General features: G+C 26.0%; 1 protein-coding gene across 1 annotated transcript; it reads right to left on the bottom strand.

The window, feature by feature from the left end:
- Positions 1-6,593: 6,593 nt before the first annotated feature.
- Positions 6,594-12,593, bottom strand: LOC126908195 (uncharacterized). Its single transcript, XM_050690107.1, has 6 exons — positions 12,328-12,593; positions 11,814-12,176; positions 8,880-8,979; positions 6,912-7,016; positions 6,662-6,829; positions 6,594-6,602 (listed from the first exon to the last, which is right to left on the bottom strand). Exons 1-6 carry the CDS (start codon positions 12,450-12,452, stop codon positions 6,594-6,596), a joined length of 870 nt encoding a protein of 289 aa, XP_050546064.1. The 5' UTR covers positions 12,453-12,593.
- Positions 12,594-13,487: the final 894 nt, after the last annotated feature.

Genomic DNA, 13,487 nt, shown 5'->3' with positions numbered 1-13,487 from the left:
GCAACGTAAAAAAAAAAAAAAAAAAAAAAAAAAAACACATCATAGTAAAATTAATACCTTCTCCGCTTCGCATCGAAGCTAAAAAAATTTGTTTTACAATTTACTGCAATTAGTGCAGTCAATAAAAAAAAACATATAATTTTTTCTCAACAGATGATTATTCCGCTATACAATACTTCACTATATTATACTAAAAATGTGGTTATGTGTGGGTATGGTGTCTGGTGTGCAACAGCTGATTGGCCGGTAGTAGTAATATCCACTGCAACGTGCGTAGTAGGGAGTAGACACGATAACGATTAGACCGGTCCGAGTACATTAATAGTTAACAACGATAATGTTGTTAACAATGATGAATATACGTTTTACATCAAAGCTTCCTTATAGAAACAACATTTAAAATTTTTTACTACACATTTACAAATAATACTGATAAATGGCTACCTATACGTATAGTCTTAAAAAATATATTCTAACCAAATAGAGTAAAGGATTCAGTTATTAGCACCTTAAGAAAAAATACAGTTTTAAATTACTGTATTTAATCAATTACCACGGTTGAAAATGTTTTAATAGTTTCTGTCAATAAAAATGTTGTTATATTTCGAGTTTTGCTATCATGATATGTATAGTTTAGATACTTCTTTTTAAATTATTGACTTTTACAAAATGATCAAAAATACAGTAACCGGCACCTTTATTTTTCGATAGGATTTAATATTATTTTGAATAGACGTTATGGGCACTTTTTTAATCGGCACCCTTTTTAAAATTGATTTAATACCTTTCACGGTTAAATAAAAATTTAATTTTTAGGAAAAATATATAGTGAAAATCTGCCTAATTAAAAGAAATTTTATTTTAAAAATCAAAATATTTCAAATTGGGCCTATAACTATACCTCTGTCAATAACTGTATACATTAGCCTATGCCTAATTCTAGAATAATATCTAGATGCAATCTTTACTTTATTCTGCCGTCGTAATGTATCGTAGAACAAGTTCAAAATAGTTCTTAAAATGGCTAATTAATAGAAAAAATTAACAATTTTTTACTATTTAATATTTTTTATTTAAATTCATACACATATAATTTTCCAAAAAAAAAGTGACTGATTATAATAAGGAAACTATAATATTGGAAAACACATTATTAAACATAGTATTTAATAAACATCTTTGAATCTTTGAAGTAAAGATAATATTCCAAACATTTGTAATAATTCATATTTATTATAAAATCTATTATTGAAATAAAAAATTAATCAATATTACATACATAAAGACTATATTAGTTTTAAAAATCAAATATTAGTCTACAATTCCTTTATTTACGATTTTTTTAGTCGCTAGTAGTACCGAGAATGAAAATCTGAAAAACTAAAAAAAAGGAAAAAACTAAATAATGGAATTCTTAACTTGTATATTATATCATGAGTAAGACTAGTAATTATATGCATCTATAAATTTTGTTAAATCCATTTCAATACACTTTTAAGAGCCTAAGTTAATTAGACTATATCATAGGAATATATATAGCAACATATAAATATTATTTGTTTAGAGGAGTAAACTTCTTAATCTTTAGAAAAACTATAACCTCGGTAATATACATTACTAAGTTTTTAAGTCAATTAATTCAAATTTGTACTCGTTGTTACTATATTTAGATTAATTTAACAAAATTTATAATTGCACAATTATATAATACCACTTTATATAATTTATTTTATTCTTTAAAAATATAATATATATTAAAGAATAAAAAATTAAATTAAATAAATCATATTATGATTTATTTTAATTTATATAAATAGAAAAAATCAATTAAGTCAATTAATCAAATTTGTACTGGTAGTTGGTATGTTTAGATTAATTTAACAAAATTTATAATTTCACAAAGTTCTTGGACAAAATAATACTTTTTTTGTAAATATACAACTTTACATAATTTATTTATTTATTTTTTATTTGGTGTAAACTCCCAGGTGGGCTCAAGTACAGTGACAATAAAACATTGTTGAAATAAGATACAAGTATGTTACAATAATAGTATTAATTAAGTACATAATATTAAAATAAATTTACAAAAAAAAAGGTGATTTAATGATATGCATCAGGCTACTAAAATCAGTGTTTTAAGGAATACAAATCATTCATAATAAACAAATCAAATTTTAATTTATTGCTGTTGAATGAAATAGGTTATGTAATTAAAAGATTTAGAAATTATTCGTAATATAATAGTATTTAATATAAAATGTCAAAACTTATAATATAAGAGATGTACAACGGCAACGGGTCACTTTACTCGATAGACGGTGAAACTACGACTAAACTGTAAACATGTATACAATAAGCTGCATTGAGTAAAACAACATAATCGTAAAAGGAATGTGTCCTTGTACTATACTAACATAAGTAAAAATACATTAAACTGTTATCTTAAATAATATTACTGTATCCAGTGTGTTGTTTAATAATATCAACAATTGCACTCTCTGGCTATTCGATCAACAGGATTATTAAAACCGTAAGATGTTCGATGAAAAGGGATTTCAAATGTGGGACAAGAACGTGAATTAAATTTAGGAACATGAAAGTTTATGGATTGTAATAGTTCTGGACAGAATATAACACCATTTACTAATTTAGAAAGAAAGCAGACGTCTGTATATTTTCGCCTATTAACAAGGAAATCTAAGTTAAGGGAAGCCTGTACAGAATTAAGTGATATTGACTCGGAAGGGTTATTAATAGAAATCATACGTCTCTTATAAGCGATTAAACGTAAAAATCTTCTTTGTATACGCTCAAGCGATTCTATCAATCCGACTTGTGAAGGATTCCAAATAATTGAGCAATATTTCAACGTAGGTCTAACTAAAGAAGTATACAAAGTTTTTAGACACTGTTCGTTCTTGAATTCTTTGGTATTCCTAATTAAGAACCCTAAAGTTCTTAGGGACTTCACACAGATATGATCAATGTGTGGCTGAAATGATAAGTTGGTTTTAAAAACTACCCCAAGATCACTAATGGTACTAATATCCTCAATTTGATTATCAAAGAGATGATAGTCATTAATTAATTTCGTTCTTGAACGGGAAAAAGATATTTTGAAACATTTTGTGATGTTCAGTTTTAACCCATTTGAGTGGCACCAATCACAAAATCTGTTTAGATCTTCTTGAATTTTATACTAATCAATAATTGTTATAACATTTGCATACATTTTCAAATCATCAGCAAATAGTTGGTTCTTACAGTATTTAAAGCATGCACCTATGTCCAGAATAAATAATGCAAACAACAATGGTGATAAATTCAGGTGTTCCTCAAGGAACACCTGAAGGCACTGGTATTTTATTTGATAGAAAACCATTAATTTTCACCTGTTGGAATCTATTCTCTAAGTAAGAACTAAATAAAATTAACAATTAATCAGTTATTCCATACGTTTTTAATTTTTTGAATTTTACCTTGATGTGTTTTTTTTTTATACCTGTCCATAAAAATTCTCAACTCTCACTGAACTTAAATGATTTATACGCCAAAAATACACGATTATATTCTAGTTGAACTTATAATCACCAAATATTGGGGTAAAACCCCTTAATTTTAGAAATTAGAATATCTTAAAATTATGCTACTTTAAAAAATGGCAATTTCAAAAAAACTTTTTTAATTAAATATCTGCAAAAAATATAGCAGTAGAACATTGTTTTTTATACTGAATTACACAGTAAAATCATATCACTAAAATTAAATATTTTTTAATGATAATAGAATATATACAGGGTGTAAATCTTTCGAACCATAGTAATGTATGGGCGAGTATCCGGGTAAAGTGTAAAATAGGACCTCGTTTTTTTTTTTTTATTTTCCAAAATTGGAGGAATTTTGGAATAACCCCCCCGAATTTCTCTAAAATTAAAAATAAATCATACCACAATATTTCCCGCGAAATTCTCATACAAATTGAGTGGTCACTCGATTTTTTGTAACTTTTGCGCCCTCCCCTGAACTTTGGGTTCAAAATTGGAAAAAAATTTCACATTAGTGTGACCCATCAATTTGTATTGAAATTTCAATGGGAGTCCTGTGATGTAGTTTATTTTTAGTTTAATCGATTAAATAATAAGAAATACCGAAAAACCCACAAATAATGTGATATTTTTTTAATTTCATGAGTCTATTTCGTCTTTTATGATTTATTCAAACCGATTATAATTTTTATCATTGAAACTGTTATAAAATTATAAAAATTTTTCTTTTTAGGTCCGGAAAATAAAACAATTATACTATTGAAATGAATATTTTTAACTTTACTACAATAGGATAATTAGAAATAATTATTTTAATGTAATCGGCACACTACTCTTTTCCGAAATTAATCAATAATGAGAATATGGTACATCACTGAGCTTGTTAATGTTTATTTAAATGTTCGAAAAATACTGTTCACTATTGAATAGTCACTTATTAAGTTGCACATAATATTAGATAACCTTTAAAATATAGCTTCTTTTTTTGTGCAATAAAAATGCATAAATATTACATATTTGTAAGTTTTTTCGGTTTTTCTTGTTATTTAATCGTTTATACTAAAAATAAACTACATCACAGGACTCCCTGTAAAATGACGATACAAATTGATAAAAAAAGAATACAAAATACGATACAAAAAGAAAAAATTTTATAATTTTATAACAGTTTCAATGATAAAAATTATAATCGGTTTGAATAAATAATAAAAGACGAAATAGACTCATGAAATTAAAAAAATATCACATTATTTGTGGGTTTTTTGGTATTTCTTATTATTTAATCAATTAAACTAAAAATAAACTACATCACAGGACTCCCATTGAAATTTCAATACAAATTGATGGGTCACACTAATGTGAAATTTTTTTCCAACTTTGAACCCAAAGTTCAGGGGAGGGCGCAAAAGTTACAAAAAATCGAGTGACCACTCAATTTGTATGAGAATTTCGCGGGAAATATTGTGGTATGATTTATTTTTAATTTTAGAGAAATTCGGGGGGGTTATTCCAAAATTCCTCCAATTTTGGAAAAAAAAAAAAAAAAAAAAAACGAGGTCCTATTTTACACTTTACCAGCATACTCGTCCAGACATTACTATGGTTCGAAAGATTTACACCCTGTATATACTTGGCTAAAAACTAAATCAAATTTTTACGCTGATTTCAAATCTGTAGAATTTTTATATTAGCTCTTTTTTGAGATATTAATAATTAGAAAGCAAGTATTTATACATAAAAAAATTAATTAAAAACAAAAAATCAACTACATCATTCATCTCAAGAGAATAACTGTCTTTTCAGGATAGTCAAAGGTAACTGAAAACATTTATTTATATAATTAGTCTATAATAAATCCTTTACTGAAGAACTTTTAGTAATAAACAATTAGAATAAGATAGATCATCGAGAATAAACTAAAATATTTTTATAAAGAAATACGATATTTGTGACTCGCCAGAAATTCGTATACGCGTGTCTGTACAAGTGCTAGGTAGTGACCCTTCTTTGTAATTACATCTTATTCATACATTAGACGTCTAATGAGATAGAGGAAGACCAAAAAAGAGATGGGGGATGCTATTGAATGTGATAAGAGGACAGCTAATGTGAGCGTAGATGATGTGGAGATCGTGTCAAATGGATTCAGATTAAATTAGATTAAGGGTGGCCGACCACAAGTAATTGAGATTAAGGCAAAGAAGAAGAAGAAGAAGACTTAACGGTTTGAAATACAATTATTAATCTATAGTGTTTTAAATCGGTAAAAAATTCTTAGCGCTATCTTAATTTACGTTTAACAGTTTTGTAGTATTATTTTTGTGGTAAACCCGCTTCGTCAAATTTTTTGATTATTATCCGAAAAGTATCCAAAATATTAATACCTTTGTTGGACCTATCCTAGTTTTGCTATGATTTCGTCTGCTGATGTGTTGTTAATTTCATTTTAACCTACATATTTTAAATTATTTATAAATAATAAAAAAATTAAATTAAGAATATTTTAATTGTAGAATCTTTGTAAACACCAAAAGTTACATAGAAATGATTACTATGATTTCTATTTAAATGATTCATTACGATAAAAATGCAAAAAAAAAATAGTGACTTAAACGAAATTTTAAATGTTTATCATAAATTTACTATAAATAGTTATTATAAAATTTTCTGACTGCATATTACCATAAACAAAACCAATTTTTAAATTCTCAAAAAATATTCTATTATTGATTTCAATAACAAACTTGTAAATTGAGATAAAAAAATGTTATGGTAAAAATTTCAACTTTCTTGTAATTATAACCTTTCATAAATATCATCTCAAAAAAACCAAAAAAATTGTTTAAAAATTACATTTTGAATCGAAATTTTGCACGAATTATTTTTAAAATATTTAAACAAAAAGAAAATAGGAGTTCATTTTGTTTTTAAAATAATCAACTAAATTCTTATTTGGTTTTTAAGATTTTGATCTTAGATCTACAGATTTGCATGGAAGCGTTTCTTATAATAGCGATTTTAATTACTATCAAATATCATCTATAATTATCCCAACTATCCAATGTCACATTATATTTTATTAAATATTTCAGNTAAAAAAAATGTATACATACCCTTGCATACGTTTCATTGTTCATGCATACTGAAGGTTGAAATATGCATTTACATCTGAGTGGTGTATACGACCCTAATAATAAAATCAGCAAATTTTGTTTTACAGTTAAAATTGACGGGTTAAGAATATAAATTCCAAAAGGTTCTTTTCCAATTTTAGTTGACTCCTAACAAATTATATATATTGTTAATTTAAGGTTTCGGCTATAGTTTCAAAAATATAATTATTTTGTAAATCCATAGACATACTTCTTCTAAGCTGGATCCTACATTACATGATATGTATAATGTTGTCAAACACATACACAAATGACACATAGGAGATAATTTCATCATTAAAGGCATTTTTGGAATCTAAAAAGATAATTGTGTTATAGGTAATTATATTTTTGTGTTTTTACAAAATAAAACTTCAACGGGGTACAGAGGAAAATGATTTTTTATTGATTAATAATGTTGTTTTTATAGTTAAAAGGTTACTTTATAATACAGAATCATTTAAACCTACGATAAAAATAAGATAGACAATTTTTTCATTAGTGTTTTTATTCATTTTTTTATAAATAAGTATTTTTTATAAACAATCATACATTTTTAACTAGATTATAAAATAGAAAATGATTTAATTAATAAAATTACTATTTGATGACAATTATTGAACTAGTATTTCAGAGAATATTAAGAATTTAATGTAATTAAAATAAAGGTGATGCGCGTTGTTCATTTGGTTGATTAATTGAATAATTGTTGTTAATTGATGTTAATAATTTTTCAAATATTGTTTTAAAAATTATCATTTACCAGTCATTAACTTAATTGATTATTATATAATAATTAAATAAGTTAATTATATATGTTTCCATTAAAAAAAACCCAGCACAGAGCGGTCGTAGCACAGTGGTGACGTGACATAGTTCGATCAAGTATAATGATATCTGGCAGTGATTAAAATCACTATCATAAAAAACGCTTCGATGCAAATCTTTAGATAGTGTTTCACTTTAAAAAATTGAAGGATTATTCCAAAAGCAACATGATCTGCTATTTCCTTATTTATATCCTGATTAAGATAAAGTATATCGAATGAAATAATACTTCTCATGAAAAAATTGTATTAATCCATACATTTTTTATAAAGTTGTTGCATTTTGAAGTAAAAAATATAAAATCGAAAATTTTCACTCAAAAATAGCATTTGGGAGGCATTTTCATCATGAAGAAAAAATAATGTCCGACATTTTTTTTTCCACAATAAAGTGCATTATATTAGCTTTAATTTAACAGACACAAAAAAAAAAGGAAAGCCAAATTTTTTTTTTTATGAGAAATAATATTTTTTAATAATTCCTTTTTTATTCGACATACTTTATCTTAATCAGGATATAAATAAGGAAATAGGAGATCATGTAGCTTTTGAAATAATCCACCAATTTTTTTTAATTAAACACTATCTAAAGATTTGCATCGAAGCGTTTTTTTTTATAGTGATTTTAATCACTGTCAGATATCATTATACTTGATCGATCTATGCACGTCAACACTGTGACGCGACCCCCCTGTGCTGGATTTTTTATAACTTACACTTGAATAATTTTTACAATTTTATATGTAAAAGGAAGTAAAATGGGGTCTGAACCATTTGCTCATATAGAACTATAGTATTTGACCAATTATGTAAGCAAGTTAATTTTAAAAAAATTGGTTTTTTTTAATTTTAAAGAGTGTTTATCTATAGAAGACAAGGTGACGGGATTTAGTGTGTTCTTTTTAACTTATAATAATTAATAGCAAATTAAATATTATTTTATATAAAGTCAAAAGAGTTTTCGAAATATTTTCAAAATTTAAGTTGAATAGATTAACATTTTAAGGGAAGGTTGATACTCTCAGTTCCTGTGCGTCCTTAGAAGATCATATTTTCCAAAAATTTGTACCGAATGAACAAGGGGAATCTAAGGTATAAATAAAAAAAGTTATTTTGATAAAAACGTCAATCAATTATAAATATGATGCTTTTCTGAGTGCTCTCAATTACAATGAAAGAGAGAAATTTTTCAGTTTTTGGAGTTAATATCTTAAATTAAATACAATTTATGATATTTGGACGTGTTGTAATGAGAGACACAAAAAAAAATAATAAATAAATAAAGTCGTGCTAAAATTATTGTCTTCTAAGCTTATCATTAAGGTTAAAAATATTAAAAATAAATAACTTACACAAATGACCATGACCATAATTGAAGTATTTTCAACTATAAAAAATGCCAAAAATAAAGAAAACACTGGCGAATAAGTATTGCAAATATTATTCCCAACTCTAGAAAATAAAATTCTAATTAAAATTAGTATTAAGAATGAAAAAGTTATTAAAAACAATATTTAAACTATTATTACTTAAATCCTATTTTCGATTGACATTTTTTAGAAATCTAATAAAAAAACCCAGCACAGGGGGGTCACGGCACAGTGGTGACGTGGTATAGATGGATCAAGTATAATGATATCTGACAGTGATTAAAATCACTATCAAAAAAAAACGCTTCGATGCAAATCTTTAGATAGTGTTTAGTTTTAAAAAATTGGTTAATTATTCCAAAAGCTACATGATCTGCTATTTCTTTATTTATATCCTAATTAAGATAAAGTATGTCAAATAAAAGAGGGATATAAATATTATTTCTCATAAAAATTGTATTGATGTAAAATGTAAAAAATAAAATCGAGAATTTTCACACAATAATAGCATTTGTAGTCCTTTTCACCATGAAGACAAAATAAAGTCTGAAATTTTTTTTTTCTATAATAAATTATATTACATTAGCTTTAATTTAAGATATTTATAAAAGTGTCAGATTTTCCGGTTGGGTTTAACACTTAACACTTTCAAAAGTTAAGTTGAAAAGATTAATTTTTTGTGAAAAAGTTGTCATTTTAAATCCCCCCCCGTGGGCAGGTAAAGGGTCAGATTTATAAAAAATATATACCTAATAAAAGGCTAAGACATCACGCATCTATACAAAAAAAAACCCAGCACAGGGGGGTCGCGGCACAGTTGGATCAAGTATAATGATATCTGACAGATTAAAATCACTATAAAAAAAAAACGCTTCGATGCAATTCTTTATATAGTGTTTAATTTTAATATTGGTGGATTATTCCAAAAGCTACATGATCTGCTAGTTGAATACAGTCCGAATTTTTTTTGTTGCAAATAAAGTACATAATATTAGCTTTAATTTAAAATATATATAAAAGTGTCAGACTTTCCCGAAAACTTTCAAAATTTAAGTTGAAAAAGTAATTTTTTTGTGAAAAAGTTGTCATTTTGAATCCCCCCTTGTAAGCAGGTAAAAAGTCATATATATAAAAAAAATATACCAAATGATAGGTAAAGAAATCATGCATCTATAAAATAAAATTATATTGATTTGTTCATTATTGAAAAAGTTATGGCAGTTTTAAGAAAAAAAAATTTCGAAAATTAGCGATTTTTAAATTTGTAATTTTTTTGGAGGTTTTTCCTATTTACGGGGAACGAGGGAAATTTTTTCAATTTTTGAGGGTAATTTCTTCGACTAGAAACGATTTGTGATTTTTTGACGTAACATTGAAAGAAATCGGTTCGGTGAGAGCTGAAAAAAAGTAGTAACAGACACAAAAAAAAAAGGAAAACCAAATTTTTTTTTTATATTGATTCTCAAAAAAATATTTCGGACTTTATTTTGTCTTCATGGGGAAAATGGCTACCGAATGCTATTATTGTGTGAAAATTCTCTATTTTATTTTTTACATTTTAACATTATAATGCTATAACTTATTAAAATGTGTATGGATCAACATAATTTTTTTATGAGAAATAATATTTTTTAATATTCCCTTTTTCATTTAACATACTTTATCTTAATCAGGATATTAATAAGGAACTAGCAGATCATGTAGCTTTTGGAATAATCCACCAATTTTTTAAAATTAAACACTATCTAAAGATTTGCATCGAAGCGTTTTTTTTTTTGATAGTGATTTTAATCACTGTCAGATATTATTATACTTGATCCAACCATGCCGCGACCCCCCCTGTGCTAGGTTTTTTTTATTAACTTTGATGTCTGTTTTCACCATGAAGATAAAATAAAGTCCAACATTTTTTTTTACCATTATAAAGTATATTACATTAGCTTTAATTTAAGATATATATAAAAGTGTCAGACTTTCCGGAACACTTTCAAAAGTTAAATTGAAAATGTTCTACTTTCTACATGCATTTTTTAGATTTGAACCCCCCTCGTATATAGGGAAATGGTCCGAATTATAAAAACAGTATGTCTAATGAAAGATGTATACAAATACTACTTCTCATGAAAATATTTAATTGATCCATAGACATTAGTGTCGTATTAGACACTAATTACTAGATTTATTATATTAGGAAATTGAACCTGATGATGGCTGAAATAATAGTTAATAGATCTATTCTCTTATGGCTAAATTAAAAATTTCGAGCAAGGCGAGGATATATATTTTTGTTGGGCTTATTTTAGATAATTTTTTAATTTTAGAGGTATATCAAGTTATTTTCATTCTAGTTACACTGTAAAGGACTCTGGTAATCATTAACACAATAATATTCTTAACTCGTATATGTAAGCTTAGATCACATTATGACTAAAGACATAATACTTATTACAAAAACACATAATTTATAAATTAGCTTTAAAATAATTTGATAGTAAAGTAACTTATAAAGGGATTAAAACGATACTATTATTCCCTCAATCAAATATTTGGATGGATAGTTAACCTCTCTTGCCGCCTTTATGTCTATGAATACAGCACAGAACATTTCCAAAAAATAATCATAATAAAGGTAAATTAACAGGACGGTGTGCCGAAGTCAGTAACACGGCAGTGCTTAATGCGCACTGTCTCAGGTTCAAAACTCAGTCACGGGTGGCTTCATTTGCCGAGCGAGAGATCAGTTTGGTAATTGGCCATTCTTATCTTCAACGACGGATAACCTAACTGTCCCGGAGTATCAATGGTTAAAAAATATCTTTCTTCGGGGTAGGCCGCTATTGCCCTTAATTGGCTCCAAAAAAAAAATCGATAAAAATTGAGAAACATTAATATTATAGTAAAATTTACTCTACACACCTTATAATATTTTGATGGCTTTTAATACATCCATAAAACAGAGATAGATCATTTTTACACTCAATAGCATAAGATAAATTTTTTCTCAGATGAATAAATCCACATTTTATCTGTGATAATGCACCAATATAAAAACAATGAATAGCAACAATTTTCAGATTTGCATATAATATAAATAACGTTAATAAAATAGACTTTAACCAATACTCCGATACTTCATTAATATCAATAAATGGTATTTTCATCTGCACAGAAATAAGATTTTTTATTCCATCTTGTGGTACAATTGTGGTCCAGAAAGGAAATACAACAGATGAAAGTGCTGTAACTAATGCTCCTAACGAAAGTAACTTATTTGTCAACCTACAATTTATTTTTCAAAATAAATAAATTGGTATAAACAGTTTAAATCAAATACCTATGTAAACTAAATACACATGAGTATTTAATTCATACCACTAATTTAAGAATTAGTTTCTAGAAGATTTTTATTTCGATTTTTATTATACTTAACCAAATATCACTTTTCATCTTCTTTACAAAACATTCAATAGGCTGATCATTTTGAAAATTCACTGAGATACATTGTAAATCATTCATTATGTGTTGATTGCGTTTGTAATTATATCTTTGATACATCGAATTCAACAATCCAACAAAAGACGAGGCTCCAATTGCAATAGATTTTATTTTTTCAAATATTTCGTCCGAATAAAAAACACTACTCGTAGTAGCAATAAACCCAAAAAATAAAAAAACATCTACTATAAATCCATAATATTGATAATATTTANTAATATCTACTATATAACAATAATATTGATAATATTTGTTTGTTTTTTCAACGAATAAAGGCATTCCGGCTAATATATTTATTGTTTTTGAGAATTTATTAATATTGTAAAAATACTCATCTGACAAAGGCATCATGACAGTAATAAAGAACTGATCAACTTTAAAAAAATATATTTTTAGGATTCTAAAATTTACAAATTATAGAACGAACTAAGTAGGTTTTGTATTTATATAGCAGTGAGGAATAATATAAAAATTTTACAAATCTCTCAATAAAACAGAAAATACACGAATATCATTATTTCATTTCATTTTTCTAAAAGTACGTATCAATTTTTCCGTGAAATAGAGCATTAATAATTATATAGTTCAAATAAAACTTTTGATTGTATATATATTCGTATTCGATTATTTAGTTATAATATTATATTGCTTATTCAAACTCTAGGTTGGCAATTTTTAATAATATAGTCAATTTTCTAACTTTTTGATACCTAAAATTATTAATAATTCAATTCTAAAGGGTCGTCTATGTAATCACGCCCAAAATCACAAATAAAATTATTACGTTCTATCGAAAAATAAAATAAAAATAAACTTTAACAAGCCCATTTTTTGTTAAAATGTCTCAAAAATGTTTTTATTACTATTTTTTAGCTTCGATACGAAGCTGAGAAGGTATTAATTTTACCATGATGGGTTTTTTTTTTTTTTTATGTCTGTTGCCACTTTTTCTCAGCTCTCACTGGACCGATTTCTTTCAAAAATACGTCAAAAGATCACAAATCGTATCTAGTTGAAGACATTACCCTTAAAAATTGAAAAAAATTCCCTCGTTCCCCGCAAATGGGGGAAATATCCAAAAAAATTACAAATTTA

The sequence above is a fragment of the Daktulosphaira vitifoliae genome, unplaced genomic scaffold, assembly GCF_025091365.1.
Source record: "Daktulosphaira vitifoliae isolate Bord-2020 unplaced genomic scaffold, ASM2509136v1 Scaffold_5, whole genome shotgun sequence".
In the NCBI taxonomy this organism is placed as follows: domain Eukaryota; kingdom Metazoa; phylum Arthropoda; class Insecta; order Hemiptera; family Phylloxeridae; genus Daktulosphaira; species Daktulosphaira vitifoliae.
Note: the sequence above shows the minus strand (reverse complement) of the source record. Positions and strands in the feature narration are given on the sequence as shown.

Excerpts from the sequence above, each read along its gene's own strand:
- LOC126908195 (XM_050690107.1), bottom strand. The coding sequence starts at position 12,452 with ATGTATCAAAGATATAATTACAAACGCAATCAACACATAATGAATGAT. Across the intron at positions 12,177-12,327 it reads AAGATGAAAAGTGATATTTG|GTTGACAAATAAGTTACTTT; the intron begins GTTAAGTATAAT and ends AATAAATTGTAG. Across the intron at positions 7,017-8,879 it reads TTATGGTCATGGTCATTTGT|ATTCCAAAAATGCCTTTAAT; the intron begins GTAAGTTATTTA and ends TTATCTTTTTAG.